The 21,794-nt window shown below is 34.2% G+C and overlaps 3 protein-coding genes and 1 long non-coding RNA gene across 6 annotated transcripts; 1 reads left to right on the top strand and 3 right to left on the bottom strand.

The window, feature by feature from the left end:
• Nucleotides 1–943: 943 nt before the first annotated feature.
• LOC145009170 (leucine-rich repeat protein 1-like) lies at nt 944–3,441 on the bottom strand. The gene is made up of 6 exons (XM_078967845.1): nt 3,035–3,441; nt 1,872–1,943; nt 1,645–1,788; nt 1,487–1,558; nt 1,341–1,412; nt 944–1,256 (listed from the first exon to the last, which is right to left on the bottom strand). Exons 1-6 carry the CDS (start codon nt 3,250–3,252, stop codon nt 1,184–1,186), a joined length of 651 nt encoding a protein of 216 aa, XP_078823971.1. The 5' UTR covers nt 3,253–3,441; the 3' UTR covers nt 944–1,183.
• A 1,102-nt stretch (nt 3,442–4,543) lies between these two features.
• On the bottom strand, nt 4,544–7,465 carry FUS12 (proteasome family protein). Of its 2 annotated transcripts, none has more exons than XM_078971294.1 (12): nt 7,336–7,465; nt 7,091–7,183; nt 6,738–6,816; nt 6,369–6,609; nt 6,224–6,298; nt 6,014–6,148; nt 5,743–5,930; nt 5,601–5,669; nt 5,426–5,516; nt 5,202–5,336; nt 5,009–5,121; nt 4,544–4,923 (listed from the first exon to the last, which is right to left on the bottom strand). In XM_078971294.1, exons 1-12 carry the CDS (start codon nt 7,343–7,345, stop codon nt 4,833–4,835), a joined length of 1,320 nt encoding a protein of 439 aa, XP_078827420.1. In that variant the 5' UTR covers nt 7,346–7,465; the 3' UTR covers nt 4,544–4,832. The 2 variants fall into 2 exon arrangements, with proteins under 2 accessions (XP_078827420.1, XP_078827422.1); XM_078971296.1 differs by having other exon boundaries at nt 7,091–7,177; nt 7,336–7,459.
• Nucleotides 7,466–9,530: 2,065 nt separating this feature from the next.
• LOC145008105 (uncharacterized) lies at nt 9,531–10,691 on the top strand. 2 transcript variants are annotated; one of them, XR_013663272.1, is made up of 2 exons: nt 9,531–9,850; nt 10,337–10,691. It is a non-coding gene; the product is annotated as an uncharacterized LOC145008105 (long non-coding RNA). The 2 variants fall into 2 exon arrangements; XR_013663273.1 differs by having other exon boundaries at nt 9,997–10,691.
• Nucleotides 10,692–12,676: 1,985 nt separating this feature from the next.
• On the bottom strand, nt 12,677–14,855 carry LOC145011282 (NADPH-dependent aldo-keto reductase, chloroplastic-like). Its single transcript, XM_078969975.1, has 7 exons — nt 14,658–14,855; nt 14,045–14,095; nt 13,874–13,950; nt 13,707–13,794; nt 13,331–13,606; nt 12,958–13,206; nt 12,677–12,883 (listed from the first exon to the last, which is right to left on the bottom strand). The coding sequence occupies exons 1-7, from the start codon at nt 14,775–14,777 to the stop codon at nt 12,797–12,799; spliced, it is 948 nt and encodes a 315-aa protein (XP_078826101.1). The 5' UTR covers nt 14,778–14,855; the 3' UTR covers nt 12,677–12,796.
• Between the last annotated feature and the right edge of the window lie 6,939 nt (nt 14,856–21,794).

The raw sequence follows: 21,794 nt of genomic DNA, 5'->3' as shown, positions 1-21,794 counted from the left end.
TATTCTCCATAACTAATATATTTCATATGAGAAATTAAATACTCTCTTACTTTTTATTCTTACTATCCTCCTACATATTTTAGATGGTGACAAGTGTTATTAAATTTAATTTAAATTTGATTGAGATTCTAAATTTATATACTTGTCATCATCTTAAATAGGTAAGAAGCAAAATATGAACAAAAAGTAGGAGAAAATTTAATTTCTCATTTCATATTTTTCAGGAAGAAATATTCCCTATAATTAATTATCTTATATTTAATTATAATAATATTTTCATAAATATTTTATGTATGTCCTTACAATACATGTTAGAAAATTTCATGTTTAGAACGCATTTAAGAGTCGATGCATGTTTTCTTGGCCCTCCTACATTGTCCAAGATTAATCTCTTGCGATCTTTATTATAACCTCCAATCTTAATCGTCTAATACTCAATTTCCACGCAAAATTTCCTTTGTGTAATGAGTATCAATTCAAGAATATGTAACAGTTGAACCCAACTTGAAATTCCTAGCACAGTTGTGTTAAAGTTTCAAAGATGTAATCTGGAAAAAATGTTCACCAATCCATGATTTCCATAACTTGAAAGCGCATTCACCATGACAACACATCTCGAAGAGCCTTCCACTATCATTTTTTTTTTCTTTGTAGCACAGCTGTAACATAGTAAGTTGATGCCTATGAAAGAGTCATCATGGGCCATGGCTTTTCTTGTCCATACAATTAAATTCATGTTTGACTTCAAGATCAACCGACAAATTGTCTAATAGCATATCATCATTTCGTTGACAAAAAAATACATGATTAATATTCTTATTGACTCACCGCTTCTTCTTTGTCCTCTTCAAACATCGATATTTGACATCCAATATTGTACATAGTTTCTATAAAAACCGCATATTCCATTATAATTTTTTTTTATATATCAATGAACCAAAACTGATCACAAAATATGGGGAAACAAGTTTATAACTGAAACTCAGTCACACACACATGTTCAAGTTACAACTTCCATTGGTTATAACCAAATATTTTATATTTTTCAAGACAACAGACACCCATACAAACATAACATAACATAATTTTACACAAACTAGCCAACCACAAGAGTTCTTGCAACTCACCATGGGTTGATATAAATCCAGCAAACTTAACAATTAACATCAAGTAACAACATTTTTTAAGAGCAGTTTGTATCATAACTTGCAAGTCCCATCAACTCTGGCCCTTCCAAACGAGGATTGTTCTCAAAGCTGCAACAACAAACCACCATTTTATCAATTTATATCCCACACAACTAATTCAATAACAATACATGCAAACACATGTTTACTTACTTGTTCAAAGGGATGTGTTCAAATGGACCAGTGGTAGGAATTGTTCCACATAGGTTATTATTCGATACATCCCTGAAAAATAAATGTTTATTTACTAGTATATGACATTTTGTAACAAGAAGTGTTGAAGAGGAATAAGTACATACACAACTTTCAAGCTTGAAGCACCAACAAGTTCCCTAGGGATTCTTCCAGTTAGATGATTATCATTAAGACGCCTGTTCCATTCAAGAATCACAAGTTTATAAATTTATATACCATTTTGGTCAAACTAGAGAGTAAATAATACTTTAGTTAAACTCACAAGAACACTAGAGATTTCAACTTCCCGAGTGAAGGTGGAATTTTGCCAGAGATATTGTTGTTGTACAGATCCAAGCTTATGAGGCTCTTCAAGTTACCGATTTCTGCAGGAATTGTACCCTGAATCGTATTTTTGTAAAGCTCCCTACAGCAATTATTATAGTTCATGTTGTAGCTAATTAAAGATCCACTAAATGAAACAAGGTAAAAAGAAATTGAGTAACTCACAGATACTGTAGATGTTCAAGCTTTCCTAGTTCAGGCACAAGATGGCCAGACAAGTTTGAATTTCCAAGATCCCTGTAAAAAAGCAATTGTAACATAATCAATCATGGTTTCATAATTAGTTTAATAAGTATTTGATTGTAAATATGAAGTCAAGAATAGATTTTACAATAGAAGAAAGAGTTGTTCAAGTTTTGAGATCAATCTGACAACTACCTACTACAAACTTAATATAGATTTGTAAATCTTAGGGAAACAAAAGAAAGTGTTACTGTTGTCTATAGATGATTTATATTAGGTATGTGACACTTGTACCTAAGATTTGTTTTTATTAGAACAGAAAAGGTTTAATAAGCTGCTTTTTGTTACTAAGAACTCCCTAGAGGCACTTTTATTTCCTTCCATCCTTGCATCATAATTCGCTTCATTCTCCATAAATTTACTTAAACACAAGCAGAACATTACAAGTGATTCTATTTACAGAAAAAAGCACCAAGCTCATCAAATGACCAAAGAAACACATAAAACCTAAAAACACTGCTTGGGAACAATGGGTTAAGTCACATGAGAACAAGAACAAGAACTCAGGTCTAATTTGATGAACTTAACAACATCAGTCTTTACCTACCTCAATCTACAACTACAAGTTCCCCCCCCCCCCCCCCCTCTCTCCCTCTCTCTCCCTCTCAAAGCTCTTTGGGTTTCAAATGCAAATGATGAGCTTCAAAAAATTTCATTTTACATATGGTCCAGGTGATTATAAAATCCAATAGGTCCAGACTTGAATGAAGTGAGAATCTTGTTAGACTTGGGAACATCAATATCGTTTATGCACACTAGGAGAAAATACTCCATCTTCCAAGAAAAAAATCCATCCTTGATTTTGAAAGTTGAACAGTGTGGTTGTCTAATTTAAAGCCGATTCAAACTTCTTAAGTTATAGGTTTCAAAATTCGTTAACTTTCTACGTTGAGCGTAATTAGGAGTTTCCAGTTGACCAAAATAATATCATTTTCCCTATTTTATCTTTAGAACAAGAGACCGCCAAAATGGACTATGTTGGACCAAAGGGTGATGAAATTTAAGTTGCCTAGACAAAATTTATGCCGTAAGAGCAGAAAAACAGACTGGATTTGGGAATTTGGGTGTAAAGGAGAAGGGCTTACACACGAGTAACGTGGTTGTCTTGATTGCAGGTGATGTGAAACCAGGTGCAGGGACTAACAAGATTAGGATCCCAGCTCTGAAGTACTTTATCGGGATCGTTTAAGCTCCGGCGAAGGGCGTAAAGCGCGTCCCCTTCAGAATTTCCACTAACCGTCGATGTAAACTCTGCCGCTGCTACTAATACGATTACCAAAGCAAATAAGGTGCCCCAAGCCATGATATGATGGTGCTAAGTTCTTCCCCCTTGTAACTTCGATTGACGAGGGTTTGAACAAAAACCGATTACCAGTTTTGCAAGGGAGAGTTAGCGAAAGAGGGTTTGGTTAGCGTTGATTTATGATGATGTATCGGAGTCGGTCAATGATGAATCTGAGTGGTTGGGTGGGGTGGGTCGATCGATAGGTATTGGACTCGCTTTTGACCAAAGTAGCAGGGAAGAGAATACAAATGAAACAAATAATAGGGTTCCTGGGACTCTTTCAACCGTGTATAGTTGTTTTTTTTATTCTGATTCTCGTTTTAAGCTTTTTGTTTTTAAATTTAATAAACTTCGAATCTAATTTCGAATGTGATTTTATAAACTTTTATTTGATGATAATAATAATAATATTATTAATATCTTGATTTTTTTTAATATAAAAAGCAAACTCGGAGTGAGTATGTAACTTTAGCTTAACAAAAGTCAATAGGAACTAAGATTTTTTAACTTGGTTTATTTGAAACTTTGATTTTTAAATTAAGATGATTTTGAAGATAGTCAAATTTCTTTATTGAATCGGTTTTGAATAATTTTTTTTTAATTAAAATGATTACATTTTGAGAAGCAAACAAAAAGGTTATTAAAAGACGCTAATTTAATCTAATCAAATGTCTTTTTATCAATCTAAGGGCATTTGTAAAATTATATAACTATTTCTAACTCTAATCAAATGCCTTTTAATAATTCTGATTGTGTTTGACATAGTAGAAAGTTATACTTTTATTTATAAATATGATACTTCAATTTAGATTTTTGATTCATCCATTTTGAAAACAAAAATGATTATAACTTCAATACACTATATTTTAATTGAATAATAGAATAAATCTCGAGCATTGTTCTAAAAGACAAATCACATTGCTTTTTAAAAAAGATAAGTGAAAATATCACCTCCTTTCTATTTATACAAGTGTTTTGCAAAACTAATTGCTAGCTTTTAAAATGTAAAATTAATAAAAACTAAACACACATAAAAAGTACTTGAAATAGTTTCTAGATTCAAACTTTTATTGTTTATAATAAAAACTAAAAACTACCAACACCAAACAAACTTATTGTTTAAAACATTTCTTAAGAGCTAAAAACTGCATGCCAAACACACACATACGATTAGAGTTTTCATATAACGCTAAAATTATTTGAAAAGGAAAAACCAATTTCAATCAATCAATAGCAATAAAATTTAAAATAATAATAATAATAATAAATAGAGCAAACTATTAACTTTATATTTAATGGATATGGTCAATGAGTAAATTGAATTATCATTTACCAACTCACCTACTCCTCCATAGGATTGATGAATAATGAAAGTCTGAAAAGGTTTCCAAAAATTGTCAATATACCTCACGCTCACAGCCCAAATACCAAATGCACAAATGCAATCAATAATCAAAAGACATTAATCCTCGACTTGACTTGAGTTTTTCCTTTAGATACAAACTTTACCAATTTGACATGATGGACAAAATATGCCGCGATGGAAACAAACAAAATCTCATCACAATTCAATATATTTTTTTTTTCAAACCTCAATCTCAACCAACTCGATTCCCAACACTTTGATATAGCGACCTAAGCTGTGTGTTCCATTTCTCCACAGCAGTGTATTTCTTCATTCCCTTTGACCTGCCACCATTCCAATTCCAGAGTCAAACACAAGAATGGAATGGAATCACAAACAGTAACTATTGATATAGATATAAAATTTAACCTGTCACCACGCTCCAACAGCCTGTTAACTTGATCAATGTGACCCTGCACTTTGTTGTCCAATATCAGCGACACCAAAAGCTGTTCCACATCAGCCTCTGGCACATTTAGCTCCTGAAACACACACACACACACACATGTATGTATAATAATAGTTATATCAAAGTATTAAAAAAAAAAATTTGAAATGATACCTTGGATATGAAGGGGATCCTGATCCTAGTGTATGGCTTAATCAGCTTGAGTAACACTTGGGTTCTAATGTTTTTCAGAAGATCTTCAATGTAATTTCTGATAAAAGGATCATCCATGATTGTTCTTCTGTTGCTCTGTCACATAGATAAATTCTTTTAATTATTATGTACATATATAACCTATGCTGGCATTACATAAACATGTTCAATCTTTTAGTTTTTACCTTGAGGATTTTCTCAAATTCTAATATTTCATTACGTTGATATGCTGCGATTAAGTTTGTCATAGCCAAGATTTCTGGATCGTTTTTGTATCTGCGGTGTTATTAAGCTAGCAATCAGAAAGGGTAAAACAGTAATTTAAAAAGAAAGAAAAAGAGAATCAAGTTTGTCACATACGGTTTCGCCTCTTGACCATCAAATGGGTTGACCTCAGATTGCATCAGCATGTTTGCTAGCACCAAGTATCTGTAATTGCAAGATTAGAGACAATTAACATTACAAAATTAGGTTTAATGGAAAATGACAAAATTAGACATACTTCAGACACTGTATTCTCCTTTGATTCCCTGCTTCATCATAGTTTTTAAAAGCTTCAAAAAAGTCAGTAGCTGCTTCTGCCCATTGGCGTTCTGCCATATGCATTTTGCCACCACATTCGTGTATTATTCCCATGATTCTAGGATGTGGGATTGCAGATTTGATAGTAAGGGCTTTTTGGTACAATTGCTGTCAACAAAACATACAAAATATTTTGTTACACGTAATCAAAAGTTTATAACATAACATTTGAGTATTTAAAGATTCTCTACCTTGAGTTTTTTGTTGTTCTTAGTCTCTGTGTACATTTGAATCTCAATGGCATACACTTCCAGTAACTGAGTTCCTTTCTTTTGATCATCAGTCCCATCTGCCCTTTGACAAGATTTATGAAGCTCCTTCAAAATCTAAAAAATGCAATGAATGTTTTAGTCAACAACAGATTGAAAAATATAATAGTTAAAAATAGATTTGTGCCATACCTTATTCATTCTACCATATTCACCCATGTCAAACCAGATCTTGCAAAGCTTAAGATTTGTCTTGAACCATAATCTCTACAAAACAGTATCAAAAAAAATTGAATACTTTCTTGATTGCAATCCTAAAAAAGTAAGTAATAATTACCTCATTCTTAGCTTCTTCAAGTGCTTTCAAAGTGGTTTGATAGAACTCTTGTAAAAGACCAAAGTTTTGACTAGCAGACCCAGAGACAAAATCCATGATATTGTTTATGCATTTTTCACTGTAATTTCGAGTTACTGCAGATTTAATGTAGGTTAACATTTCCCTATATGCATCTGTCATCTCCTTGTACCTCCCTAAACGGTAATAAAGTTTCACAGTCTGTTTTAGTGCTTTGAATCCCCTGTTAAACATAAAAGAAGAATGATTAACGACTTCATAAGTGATGATTCAATAAAAGTTTCTCCAATTTTAGCTTCTTAGATTCTTTGTTAATGTCATAATCTAGCTACTTAAGACCAATACACTTACCATTCTGCTTTCTCAGGTTCCATCTGAACTACTTCAGCAAAACCAGTAAGTGCACCCTCTGGATCAGTCTCCACCAAACCTTCAAAAACAAAGAATGGCACACCAATCAATAACCCATATAAGACGTTACAAGAGAAATCATAGTTACAAGCTTAGAGATAAGACAGCGGTCGTAGTATTAATGCGATTATCTAATCTAGCTTTCTGCCCTAAAACTAGCATTATAATTATTCGGCAATTACACAATCACGCCCTCTTTCCGGTTCCACTACTGGTAAGGATACGAGTAGCAATCAATATGGAGATGAGAATCCAAATCGATGTGTACAGTAAGTATTGAGGGGATTCAGTACCTTTAGAATTGTAATATTGATTTTCAATGTCTACGTCTTGCTCTTCAGGTTCCTCCTCAGAGTACTCAAATCCATAATCCTCCATATCTGCATCTAAATGAGAGAGAAAGAAGAAAGAAATTGTAAATACATGCTTACACAAGAAACACTTTGTACAGCCGCGGCACCTGTGCGTTTCTGCATATGGGACATTTAACTAACTAAAATTGAAGCCGTAACTAAGAAATCATGAAGCTTAACCTCACCTGAACCCATGATTGCTTCACGATGATGAGAAGATGATGAATACAGTAGCGATCAGTGGTCTCTAGGGTTTGGTTTACAAATGCAACACCTGTGAAAATAGCGAGTTTAGTTGCGGGACTGGACCCTTTCGTCATTTTGTATGCGGTGTTTTTATTATTATCCAAATTTTCTAAGTTTTATTTCATAAAATAGCTAAAATTTCAAAAAAAAATTAAATATTCAAGATTGGTTTTGAGATTTTTTAGGAAAATCTCAAAAATAAATAAATAAATAAAATAACTTCTTTCATAACTTTTATTAAGGGTGAACATTTGGATCGGATCGGTTTGTGGATCAAAATGGTTTTGAAGATTTTAGCGAACATTAGACATAACATGTTGAGGCTTAATAAGTTTAGGTTTAGATCAAGTTCTTAATTCTTGGATGTATGGGTTAGTATTTGGACCGAACTGATTTTATAGAAATTAATGGACCTTGAACCGAACTTGTTGAGCCTTATCAGGTTCAGATCTGATTTCCTGTCCTGAAAGTCCAAATATTCACCCCTAACTTCTATATACCAAGTTTTTTTAAGTTGGTTCTTTGTCATTGTGTTCATTGTAACTAAGTTTTACATTAATACTTTACATCTAAATTTGGATGTTCGGAAGTTATATTTTTGAGCTCCAAAGTAGGCTATTCGATGAAAACAAAAATTAAAAACATAACTTTAATATTAACTTTCGCATACAAACTCCGTTTTCATTCAATTTTTTCTCATTATGTTCTATTTAATAAGGTTTGTCCATGGTCCCATTACACTCTTAATTTGGATATCGGAAAGTCATACCTTTTAACTCCAAATTTAGATATTCGGTGAAAATTATTGAAAAAAATAAAATTATAGCTTTCGCAAACGAACTTTATAACAATCATCGTATCATATGGGTTCTGCCAAAAAAAAAAAAAAAAAATCGTTGGCCACCTAGATTTTCGTAGATGATGACCCATGGAAATTGTGACTATTATGGTTATTTTCTAATTTTTTTACCTATTTTATGTGGAAAAAAATTAAAAATGATTATTATTCTTATTTGATCTATAATTTTTACAAAAATTGACAAAAAAAATCTAAAGGACTAATAACATATAAGAATAATAAACTTTATTTGCTGTACATATTTATTTTTATATGATTTACTATTGAACTTGTCGTGTTAAAAAAAAAAATCAATATAATCTTTTATTATAAGTTCTTAATGGTTTATTGTGCTAAATAATAATAATAATAATAATAATAATAATAATAATAATAATAATAATAATAATGCTACAAGTTTGTCTTTAACCATAAAGTTCAACAAAGGTTGTGTATATTGCTAACTCACAAAACATTATTTTCCCAAAAATCAATCTAACTCAACTTGCTTTTCGTAGACTACTACCACTTCCAATTTTTCCTGGAACCTTCATCCTTATCTCAAGCTTCATGATAAGTTGAGAATGTTGTCATTTTGATAGACGGTCATATCATATCTCTTTAACACATTAAGGGTCCGTTTGTTTACCTTTTAATTGTAGGAATGGTAATGGGGCAGGTTCGGGGCGGGTCATGGTTTCCCAAATCTGTCCCGATATCTTTCAGGTATCTTATCGGGGCGTCCCGTTGGGTTCGGGTTTTTCCGTCGGGTTTCGGGTATCTTATCGGGTTTACAATAATTCATAACGAAATCCTTATTCCGTTTAAGGGTACCCCGATGTCTTAAAAAAATACATGTTGTACTCTCCCTTTTAAATTAAAAATATGATGAATCACTTTAATAAAATTAACTCGACGTTATGCTAAAACTTATTTGATTTAATTTTAGTGTAATACGTCAAAACATAAAAAAAAAAAACATTCACACCGGATTGTTAATAACTAAAAAGATTGTCCACAATATAATCGGGGCGGATCGGGTCGGGGCGATGATAACCCACTCCCTACCCCGAACCCGATAAAAAACCTGAAAACGATCCGTTACCCGACCCGAAATAATCGGGTTTCGGGTTTCCCCGTCGGGTTCAGGTTTTTTTGCCATCCATACTTAATTGCAAAATTAAGAGGCAATATCTTAAAATTTCAGATTCAGATCGTTTGTTTGCATCTTATTTTTTACCTCTTAAATTTATAATTATCTCTTATTTTTTCAGATATTGAACAAGGTCTGAAAAATTAAAAAAAATGACGCCTACCTAATTTGCCCTAAAGAAAGACCGACAAACACTTCATCGCCTTTCCTTCCCTTCGTGTGTGCTCCCATTCGCGTCTGCTTCTCTTCACCACCAAGATTCCGACGAGGCTCACGTCCACCCAAAACGTCGACGATGTTGCACTTTGCAACGCCGACGTCGGCGCACGTCCTCTGGCTCAAACTCGTTTTCGAATTCTGCCCAACAGGTATGTTTCTCTTCTTCTGAAAATCGATTTCATTGCCTGCATCTGATCTGCAACGCCACCGGTGCCGCCGACTTCGCCTCCGACATCTTGTATAGGTAAATTTTTCTTTTTCTCTTGCTCTGCAATCCGAGTTTAATTATTGAAAATTGAGTCTCGTAGTTTTCCCCCTGAAATTAGAGTATCATTCCTGAAATCAAACCATTGTTTTCCTTTTTTTCCTTTTTTTTTTTTTTGAAATCAGGGTATCAATTGAAAATTTTGATATGGTTGTCTTCTCAGCACAATTGTAGGAAAAGAAACTAGAATTAGATGTAAGCTGGTGTTTTCTTCAATGTTTGTACAGGGATACACACGACATATTTTGTTTTCACTTCATTATGAAATTATTGAAATTGCTATGTAAGCTGATGTTTTCTTCAATGTTTGTACAGGGATACACACGACATCTTCTGTTTTCACTTCATTATGAAATTATTGAAATTGCTTCCATAATCTGTTTTCACCTCATTCATTAATCTTCAATTTATCAAAAATCATGACTCCTTATTGTTCTGATGCATTGTCTATTAACTTGTCATCAGGAATTGGCTATATTGTGCCTCAATAGGTTGAAGAGAGTGATCCAATACTATATGCCATTAAAACAATATATGGTTCAGCAAATACCCTCCCATTGCCAACCACAACTCTAATAGTTCCTTTAAAGCCATAGAAGGTCAAACCAGTCAAGGATCAGCTCTCAAGTCTCTATTGTACCCTTTTTATAGTTGAAAGAATTGTGAAGATCTGTGAAGCTCTTGAATTGGAGGTTTTGATTGTTTTGGGTGCCACAATTAAGAAATAGGTTTGTCATTTGTGATATAAAATCTTGATTTTCTTGTATTATTGCAATTAGTTGGTTGGGGTATAATCACGAAATGATAGTGTTATGTTTGATTTGGTTATTTTATAAGCAAAAATATTGAATTTAGCAAAAAATAACATAGAAGGGCAAATGGTTATTTTTATAATTCAGCACTGCAATTCAGAGGTTCTAAACAAACCACATTTATAAATTCAGATCTTAAAAATTCAGACCATCTTAGAAATTCAGACCACTTAAAAATTCAGATTCTACCAAACAACCCCTAAGCAAGTTAATGGTACATTGCATGGAAAACAGATTTTTGTAACTAAATGTATCCCCAGAGTAAAGTTTGTTATCTTTACTAGTCATTTTCATTTTATGTATAACTTGTTATATTAATAAGTTCCATGAGATTATAAATTATATGGATAAATTCATATATAATTGTATATCAACTTTTATATATATATATATATATATATATATATATATATATATATATATATATATATATATATATATATATATATATATATATATATTCCAACATACTCTCAATAGACTGTCACTATATGTTTCATTATACCAATTGTTTTTCTTGTTGATTTTTAGATTTAATCATTTGAATCTTAAACAATCAATATTAACAAATCATAATTATAGATTTTTTTGGTAAACTAGTAAATGCTTACATAGTTTCATTTTATGTTGGAATGTTATTAGATCAGTTTATTGGATTTCTGTTTATTTCATTTTGTTTAATCGATTTTATAGTATCTTCAAACTAATTTTAAACAAACCAAATAAGGTTGGTTTAAAATTATTTTTTGGGTTATTTGGTTTGGTTTACTTGGTAAACAATGATTTTTTTGAATCGTTATTAGACTAGCATGACATGTTGAGATGGTGCTCTAAAGCTGAGCAATGATGTGTTGAGATTTTATGTGGATTATGAAGGACTCAATACCATCACCGCAGAAGAGAAATTCCCTTTCATGAGGAATTCCTTAATGAATCACATGGTAGCAGGAGATTTTGAAGTTTGATTTTTCTTGCTTAAAATTTCCTTCGCTTGAAAAAAATTCTTACTAAACAGACATTTCAAAATGGATCTAAGATAGCACTTGCAACTAAAAAGGCTATCATCCTCAGAAAATACACCGATTACGGCTTTTTTTGTGCGTTATACATCCTCCGTCCATTTATGTTGGAGACGTCGCCAATGCTATTGGCTTTGGCTTATGTAGATAAAAAAATGATGAATAATATTGTGGCAATGCACTCGCTGCCAATGCGAACGGATGACGCTGGAAAGTAAGGAAAACTCTTTAGCTAATAAAAACGCTCCATTCAACTTGTGCTTGTTTTTTGGAAACGATAGAATTTTATTTTTAAAAAAAAAAACCACAACTTAAAAGAACACGGCAGGGAAAAAAAATCACAACCTAAAAGAACAAAACAAGACACGAGAAGAAAAACAGAAAAAATTACAAAATGTTGAAAGGACAAATATATCAATTAACTCAATTACAATTTTCAAATTTACCCATATGTTTCACCCAACTTGTGCTTGTAATTACTAGAAAATAGAGATAAACGTAATGGCCTTTTATTTGTTTAAAAAAATTGTAAAAGTATGAATATCTATAACACTTTTTAGGATTAATCAATGTATTCCTTGCTTAAAGAAAGAATAAACATGTTTTGTAACCCCCAAGTCCCAACTAACGAGCTCCATCATTGGGCCGGTAAGTCAATATTGTTAGTTTTACGTTATTTTTTGTCACCCACTTACTCAAATCCGTTTATTTTAACTTCAACTAATCACGACATTATAATCACATCCTAACAATAAAACCCAATAATCACCTTAAACACACATCCATGATCCAACACCCCATTGCTTAGCAACTTCATTATAATTATTACAAACATGTAACCTTACATGATGGTGACAAATGTAAACAGCATTTCAGCTTTTGAAATATCATCAAATCTACTTTTTTCGAGCATTAATAGTTGCTCGTTTACAACATGGAACAGAAAATGAAATACTAGAATTTAACAAACGACATAATGTAACACCTTCTTATTTCGTGATATTGCTTAAATTCGAGGAGTGCTTTAACTTATATATAATAATAAGAAACACATTTTAAGCTTAATTTATTAATATTCAGCTATTCCTCAAAACTCAAATCTCACCATCCCAAAGTTCCTCAACTGTTTTATACTCACCATAAACATCATTCACCAAAAAATCACCTCTCACAAGTCTTGCCTGCATCAAAACCAACTTCATATGTAAATAATTGAATTTTATATAACAGATAAAGCAAAAAGGAGAAATCTTGCCTGTTGGATTTTAGACAACTCTGTGAACAAATCATCAGGAATCAACCAATCAAAAACTGCAAAATTCTCTTTGATACGCGCTTTATTTGTACTTTTGGGAAGAACACTATGACCCATCTGTAAACCCCAACGTATGGCAACTTGTGCAGGAGTCTTCCCTAATTTATCTGCAACTGATGTCAAAATTGGATGCTCAAGTACATTGCTCTTTAGCCATTTTGTCCCAGGTGAACCAAGTGGCGAGTACCCCTGAATATTTATTATTATTCAAATCAAAATCAAAATCAAAATAAGACACTTGTTGAGTTGTTTCCATCTGACTTAATACAGAAAGAACGACTTAACAGAGAAAGCCATGTTTATGATGACTTACTGAGAGATGAACGCCTTTAGATTTACAAAACTCCCTCAATTTGGTTTGATGCCATGAAGGATGGCATTCAACCTGATTCACAACAGGGGGAATGCGGGCCACATTCAACAAATCTCCCAATTTTTTTGAAGAAAAATTGCTAACACCTAAACCTCGTGTCTTCCCTATATCAAACAGTGCTTCCATTGCTTTCCATGTGGCAGGTATGTCTGTTTTTAGCAGATTTTCAGGTTTGAAGCCAGCTGTCCCTTTCTTTGTCCTTACTGGCCAATGAATCTTGAATAGAAATATAGAATCATAGATAGATGGGTTCATTTGGTTAATGATTGAGTGATATGATGAAATGATATAAAATTTTGTATTATCGAAGACTTACAAGGTACAAATCAAGATGCTCAATCTGTAAGTCATTCAGAGTTTTCTCTAATGCGATAGGTACATCTTCAGGGGCATGATTGTTACACCTGTAAAGTTTAGGGTTTTGAATATTTAATAAAAGATGGAATTTAAACATACGTACAAAAAAAAAGGGTTAGAACAAACCAAAGTTTAGAGGTGATCCATAAATCTTCTCGTGCCACCACGCCATCTTCAAAGAGTTTCTTTAAAGCTAAACCAATCTTGAAAACCAAAAAAGATATATAAAAACTGTTGATGATTTGTTATATAAATATAATATTTTTTATGAATGGAATTTTAGTGAAATTTGCGTACCTCCTTTTCATTGCCATAAATTTGGGCACAATCAATGTGGCGATACCCAGCCTGCAGGAGAGGAGAGAAACATAGTAATCAGATCATATGTGCTTTTACTTTTTTCCCTGTGTTTTACTTTTACATATTAAGAGTTTATTGATTGAATTTGAAACACTACATGATTACAAAGATTTTAATAATCAAGATACCTATTTCTTGCAAGAAACTCTAAATAATTACAAAGATTTTGGATGATATTTGTAACAAAAGTTAAAAATCATATCAATTCTGGACCACGCTAATTCTTTTCGCCTCAAAAGTCCAACTTTAACACTCAAAACACCTTTAAGTCTGCTTTCACATTTCATAACAAAAAAAAAAGTAATAATAAGAACCACAAAGTGAAGAGGAATCTTATTTTGATGATAGCTCAAGGAAGAAAAGCTACTTAATAGAATTAAGACCATATTTACCAGTCAATAGCTACAGACTACTATCAAATCATAGGATGCATTGTTTGGGCAAAATCAGCATCGAGCAAGGAAAGCATAGATGAGAAGAGTATTACTTTGACTAAAATCCAAATCTTATTCACGTAGAGAACAAAGGGAGTAGAGAAAGAGGGGAGAACCTTGACGGCAGCAGTGACGGCTTGGCCAACAAGACCAGGTTCCGATTGCCATGTCCCAAGACCTAATGATGGAATCTGAGTTTTGTTTATCAGATCAAAGGATCGAATTTCAGTCGCCATTTTCAATCAACTACTTCGCTGAAAGGATTTAGATAATAATGGGGAGGACGACACAGATACGGAAATGATGATTTTACGCTTAAGGTATATATGCTAAAGATACACTGGAGTCCGGAACCAGGACCACCACCGTCCACCAGCATCGTAGCGGGCCCACCCCATCACAACATTGCAAATGGTTACGTTCACACCATTAATGCACATATAATGTTACATAATTATATATTCAATTGGGAAAATAATTTTGGAGGGTAAGTAATTATTGAGTTTGTTTTCATTTAATCTTTTAATCAGCTATCATATGTGATAGCCAACCAAAGGTTATGGTGAACACAAACAACAAGTTTGATGGTATATTGAGTACGAAAAAAAATGATCAAATGAAAACAAACTCAACAACTAGTTATCCTACGTAATCATTTACCATTTACTCATGTCATCTATTGCTTATATTAATGACTTTATGAGATTCATTATTGTTTCTCTTCAAAACATAACCCACAAAAAAACATTATTCATACATGCACAACTTTGTAATACGCTTGAATATTTGTTAAGGAAATCTGAATTAAGCAGATGTATTTCATGACTACATTTATATTTTCAATCAAATGATTTATCATATCATGGATTCTGGATAAGTCTACAAATTAGTAGAATCACAAGTGTTGTGATTTTTGAGTTTGTTTGGCTTTAAGATTGAATTCATGGGATAAGAAAAAACATCAATATGTACAAGATCATGCAACTTTTGCAGACACATCACCATAATATACATTGAGGCAAATGTTCATGCACTCGACTAGTAGAAGCTGCAGTTTCAGAATTTCGATTTTAGTTGCTGGAAATGGACTATAAACATTACCCTAAACTGTTTTGGTACTTGAAAACTTGTTTTAGAAGGTGTAATGTCTTTGCTAATCCATTTACAACAACTTGTTATCAAAATTACAAAGTTTTATGTGTAATTTTTTATTCATGAAAGTGTTCATATTCATGTTCTTGATCTTATGATGTTTAGATGATCGTAAGAATTATTTGTAACCTATGTGGTAGTTTAATTCTTGATCATAATGTGTTTTAATGGAGTCCATAACTTGTCCTCAAGTTATGGAAAACCAAGAGTCACACTTGAATTAAAAACCATTAAAAGAACACAAGAGTTAGAAAAATGAAGAATCTTCATTTTATTACTCCATTTAACTCATAAATTACAAGAAATGAAAAGTTTTGAAAGTTTACAAAACTTACCCTCAAGTTTTGGAACAAGTAAAGCCTTGATTAAAACTTTAGTTCCAGCCCTTAGAATTAAAAAAAAAATAAAATTCAACCCTTATACTTATAGTATTATGATTTAATAATTATATATATATATATATATATATATATATATATATATATATATATATATATATATATGTATGTATGTATGTATAAGAACAAAGTCGTCTTACCGCTAGTACGCCTCATTCACGAAGCCGGTCTATAACGTGGGTATAAGGTTGTTGCCTATAAAATGGCAACTTAATGGGTGTCTACTCTCACCCACCGCTTGCTTGACTAGTGGAGGGTCGTTAGGCGAACGGGTAAGACAAGGACTTATAAATTCTCATTAAAAGTATGATGAATATTATAAAGTAACTAAATGTTTTATTAAATTCCCAATCTTAGTTACTTTAGGAAAAATGTGAATAAGGTGCTAATCCATGAAATTACACTTTACACTTTGTCTAAGTCGTTAGTGGAGCGTGTGTGGTTAACCGACACACTAACTTGGACTTAACAAGGTAGGTAAAGGGTGACTTAATATTTATCATAGTATCGATGGAGCGTGTGTGGTTAACCGGCACATCGATTGAGGGGTAATTTATTAAGGGTACCAAGTAATTTGCATGGTTACTTCACACCTCGTTTTATGATCCTCGACATCCCAGTCATAAAACTTGGAGGGCACACTCGAGATTGAAACATGCCTTTGAAAAGTTCATTGAATCTCAAAAGAATCTAGGAGTTTCTAAGAACCAAATTAAATATTTTAATATTTCGACTTTGGTGGAAATTGATGAATCGTCATTCACCTACCTTTCAAATATGTTATTACTTAGATTACGGCATACCTCTTCTAAGTATAATATATTGTGATTGGGTCCTAGTCTTAATACTACATTTGAGTGTTTTATTAAGGACTATTCCTATTTCTAAACTAAACGTTTCTTCTTCTCAGATGTCTGCAAACACTGTTGCTTCTGGCTCTAATCCTAATGGCTCATTTTCTCTTATGAACTTGTGTGGGAAAGTCACTTTTGATGGATCTAACTTTAATGAGTGGATCAGAAACATCCGAATGATTACCCGCTACGAGGACAAAGAATATGTCCTCGATAAGGAGCTTAAGGAGATTGATGAGACAGTTGTAACTCCTAAAGAGATCACTGAGTTTAGGGCACATGAAAGGGATGCCACGAAAGTGGCATGCATCATGATGGCCACTATGACCGTTGATCTCCAAAAATCCTATGAAGATTTCTACCCCTATGAGATGCACCAAGACTTGATGGAAAGATACCATCAAAGTGCTCGTCAAGAAAGGTATGAAATCATCTCCTCCATGATAACAACTCGCATGAAGGATGGTGAACCCATCACGGGCCACATGCAGAAAATGCAAAGATTTGTGGACCGTTTGCTGAAGCTAAGTGTGAACTTCCCTGAGGAGGTAGCAATAGATATAATTTTGCACTCCTTACCTTCATGTTATGATCAATTCCGCATGACATACCACATGAACAAGGAAGAGGTCACGCTCAGCAAACTTCAAGGACTCTTAAAGAGCGTGGAAAGTGGTCTTAAGGGTAAGGCGATTGTTACTCCTACTCCTACCAACTCTACCCCTGTCTTGGCAATCGGGAAAGGACGAGGGAAGAAGAGAAAGAGTTCTTTGAAGGGTACCAAGGTTAGGACCCTTGATGGCTCTTCTTCAAGTGGAACCAATAAAGGTTTCATCACCCCTTCTTCTGACCCAAAAGAGGCTGAATGCTTCTATTGCTATGAAAAGGCACATTGGAAGCAAAACTGCCCAAAGTACCAGCAAGATGTGAAGGATGGAAAAGTAAAACCCAACCATGCAGGTATTTACACTATCATTTCTAATAACTCACCCCATTCTAATTCTTGGGTCCTTGATACCGGTTGTGGTATTCATATATGTTCTGATTTACAGGGACTAAGAAGAAGTGAGAATGTGGAGCAAGGAAGGATAAACTTAATCATGGGGAATAGGAAAGTTACACTTGTCACCAAGATTGGAGTTTATACTTTGTCTCTAAGTAGTGGGTTAAATTTAAATTTGAATAAATGTTGTTATTCGCCAGAAATGGCAAGAAATATTATTTCCTTTCATGCATTGTATAAACAAGGATTTACCTTTTCATTTAATAATGAAGTTGGTTCTATTGATGCTTTCTTTAATAATGTTCTTTATTTTAAAGCATTACCTTGTGATGGCGTGTATGAAACAGTATCTGTGGTTGATTACTTAGGAAATAATGTATTGTGTATTGATTCTATTAATAATAATAACTTGGATAAAGCATCACTATGGCATTGTCGTCTTGGACATATAAGCAAGAAACGCATAGGCCAACTCCAAAAGGATGGAGTTTTAGAGTCGTTTGACCTAAAGTCAGATGATAGTTGCGAATCATGCTTACTTGGAAAAATAACAAAGTCACCCTTCACAGGTTCTTGTGAAAGGGGTGAAGGTTTGTTGGACCTTGTACACACGGATGTGTGTGGACCATTCAAACATGCCACAAGGGATGCTAATCGTTATTATTTGACTTTTACTGATGATTACAGTAGATATGGATATGTCTACTTAATCAAGCATAAGTCAAAGACTTTCGAAAGGTTTAAGGAATTTAAACAGGAAGTCGAGAATCAATTGGGCAGGAACATTAAGATGCTTCGATCCGATCGAGGTGGTGAGTATCTTAGTTCAGAGTTCCTCGACTATCTTAGGGAATGTGGGATTGTCTCACGATTGACACGTCCCAGGCACCACAGTTGAATGGTGTAGCTGAGAGGCGTAATCGAACCTTGTTGGACATGGTTCGTTCCATGATGAGTCGAGCTTCGCTACCTATCTTGTTTTGGGGGTACGCCTTAGAGACTGCTGCCCATATCCTTAATCTAGTCCCTACAAAGAAAGTTGCCAAAACTCCTCATGAGATTTGGACTGGTAAAGTACCCAAACTAGACCATATCAAGATTTGGGGTTGCGAGGCTTTTGTGAGGCGCGAGACTTATGGCAAGCTAGAACCCCGAAGCGAGAGGTGTATTTTCATCGGCTACCCACAAAGATCCTTTGGTTACCTCTTCTACAGACCTAGTGATAATGAGGTCTTTGTAGCAAGAAGAGGAGTCTTTTGAGAGAGAGGGAGAGTTTATAAGCCAAGAAGAAAGTGGGAGGCAAATTGATCTTGAAGAAATTCAAGAGTCAAGTGGTGAAGGAACTTCAAACGCTATCCCTCAACTTGAGGAGGAAACTCCTGTTGAGCCAATTGACGAATTTGTACCTCTGAGGTGTTCCATGAGAGTTAGGAATGCACCTGAGCATTAGTATGGTTTCCATATTACTGCAGAAGGTGAGAAACTTATTAGTGATGGGACACTAGTAGGTCTGGATGACCCTAACAGCTAAGAGGAAGCCATGGTAGGCGCCGAGTCTGCTCAATGGAAAGAGGCTATGGATAGCGAGATACAATCCATGTATGACAATCAAGTTTGGAACTTGGTTGAGAATGTACCAGGTCGTAAGACTGTAGGGTGCAAATGGATCTTCAAGAAGAAGACCGACATGGATGGTAATGTACACACTTATAAGGCTCGACTGGTTGCAAAAGGCTTCTCTCAAATTCCTAGAGTGGATTATGATGAGAAATTTTCTCCAGTAGCCAAGATTAAGTCTATTAGGGTTATGTTAGCCATAGTTGTATTTCATGACTATGAAATTTGGCAAATGGATGTCAAAACCGCTTTCCTTAGTGGAAAGTTGACTGAAGATGTTTACATGAGTCAGCCAGAAGGTTTTGTCAGCAACGAGTACCCTAATAGAGTGTGTAAGCTTGAGAAATCCATTTATGGATTAAAGCAAGCACCTCGCAGATGGAATCTTTACTTTGATGAAAAGGTCAAGGAATTTGGCTTTTCTAGGAGTGAAGATGAATCTTGTGTTTATGTCAAGGCTAGTGGGAGCATAGTCAGCTTTTTGGTATTGTATGTGGATGACATACTACTCATAGGAAATGACATCCCAACCCTGCAGGAAGTAAAGTCCTGGCTTGGGAAGTGTTTCGCTATGAAGGTCCTTGGTGAAGCTGCCTATATCCTAGGGATAAGGATTTTGAGAAACAGGAGTAAAAGACTAATTGGACTTAGTCAAAGCACCTATGTGCACAAGGTGTTGAAAAGATTCAACATGCATAACTCCAAGAAAGGTGAGTTACCCATTAAGAGTAACGCCGGATTGAGTAAGACACAAAGCCCTAGTACTGAGGCTGAGATAGCAGAAATGAGTCGACTACCTTATGTTTCAGCTGTAGGATCGATCATGTATGCTATGACGTGTACTCGACCTAATGTAGCCTTTGCTTTGAGCATGGTTAGCAGGTATCAGGGGAACCCTGGCAAGGAACACTGGATTGCGGTAAAGAATATCCTCAAGTACCTGCAAAGGACTAAGGACTGGGTCCTTACCTTCGGTGGGAGTGATGACTTGAGAGTTGTAGGGTATAGTGATGCTAGCTTCTAGACTGATAGGGAGAATTTCCGCTCTCAGTCGGGCTGGGTCTTTACCTTAAACGAAGGAGCAATCACTTGGAAGAGTTCCAAGCAGGAGACAGTGGCTGATTCTACTTGTGAATCAAAGTATATAGCAGCAAGCGAGGCAGCAAAAGAGGCTATTGTTGGATTAATGTCTAAGTCTATAACTATAATTGGTAAGACTTGACCCGACCCGGCATGGTCCATTTGGGTTGCATGGCATCATGCACTTGGATAGACTATAATGAGAGAAATAAGACACTTATGGTTATTAATATATTATAAGTTCTAGTATATTAATAATAAGAATAATAAGATTATTTAATTAGTATTGATCAAGAATTAATCTAGGATTAATTAAGTGATCAAAAGAAGACTAATTAAATATATGGGTTGATTGTGTAAATCATCCATACTTGTATAGTGGGCTAATGCTCCATGGATAATCAAGTTGGGCTAAAACCCATAGGATGGTCCATGGTGTATTTGAACCCATGGATCCATGGAAATGGAAAGTCATGACAATTAGGGTTTACCCTAATTGTAACACCATATAAAGATATTATTCTTGACCAAAATCGGCTACTAGTGAGAGTAAGAAAGGGCTAGCCGATTTTCATGAAGTGTAGAATTCTCTCAAGTTATTCCAAGTGTATTTGGTGTTGTGTGAACCATTTGAGGTGTCACACTTGGGGCACTAGGCACTCAAGCTTCATGAAGACAAGCACTAACAAAAGGTATGTTATTCTAACTTGTGTTATTCAACGTTTAGTATGCTAGAATAGAACAATACCTTGGAAAGTTGATATTTGCATGTATAATAGAGAAAACATAGATCCAAGGTATTTAGGGTTGCATGTACACTTAGGAGTGTTAGAATGCTCATAACCCAACAGTGGTATCAGAGCCTAGGCTTGTTTTCTTGTTATACTTGCAATAGAAGCTGAAAAATCGAGTTTTGTTGCTGTCTACCCAGCAGACTCGCCGAGTCCATGAAGGGACTCGACGAGTCCAAGGCAAAAAGCATCCAACTCGCCGAATTGGTTAGTGCACTCGACGAGTTGGACCCCCAGACAGCATAAATTCGATCCTTTTGGCTAGAAATGGACTAGGAACATTACCCTAAGTTGTTTTTGAACTTATAAACTTGTTTTTTAATGTGGTAATGTTCATGCTAATCCAATTTCAAAGATA

The sequence above is a fragment of the Lactuca saligna genome, chromosome 8 (genome assembly GCF_052625555.1).
Source record: "Lactuca saligna cultivar CGN05327 chromosome 8, ASM5262555v1, whole genome shotgun sequence".
Classification (NCBI taxonomy): domain Eukaryota; kingdom Viridiplantae; phylum Streptophyta; class Magnoliopsida; order Asterales; family Asteraceae; genus Lactuca; species Lactuca saligna.
The sequence above is the reverse complement of the archived record's forward strand: the minus strand, read 5'-3'. Positions and strand labels throughout refer to the sequence as shown.

Excerpts from the sequence above, each read along its gene's own strand:
- LOC145011282 (XM_078969975.1), bottom strand. The coding sequence starts at position 14,777 with ATGGCGACTGAAATTCGATCCTTTGATCTGATAAACAAAACTCAGATT. Across the intron at positions 13,951-14,044 it reads TTTATGGCAATGAAAAGGAG|ATTGGTTTAGCTTTAAAGAA; the intron begins GTACGCAAATTT and ends TTGGTTTTCAAG. Across the intron at positions 12,884-12,957 it reads AGTTGTCTAAAATCCAACAG|GCAAGACTTGTGAGAGGTGA; the intron begins GCAAGATTTCTC and ends GTTTTGATGCAG.
- FUS12 (XM_078971294.1), bottom strand. Across the intron at positions 6,149-6,223 it reads AATATGGTAGAATGAATAAG|ATTTTGAAGGAGCTTCATAA; the intron begins GTATGGCACAAA and ends TGCATTTTTTAG. Across the intron at positions 5,670-5,742 it reads AGGAGAATACAGTGTCTGAA|ATACTTGGTGCTAGCAAACA; the intron begins GTATGTCTAATT and ends TTGCAATTACAG.
- LOC145009170 (XM_078967845.1), bottom strand. The coding sequence starts at position 3,252 with ATGGCTTGGGGCACCTTATTTGCTTTGGTAATCGTATTAGTAGCAGCG. Across the intron at positions 1,789-1,871 it reads CTTGAACATCTACAGTATCT|GGAGCTTTACAAAAATACGA; the intron begins GTGAGTTACTCA and ends TAATTGCTGTAG. Across the intron at positions 1,257-1,340 it reads GAACACATCCCTTTGAACAA|CTTTGAGAACAATCCTCGTT; the intron begins GTAAGTAAACAT and ends TTGTTGTTGCAG.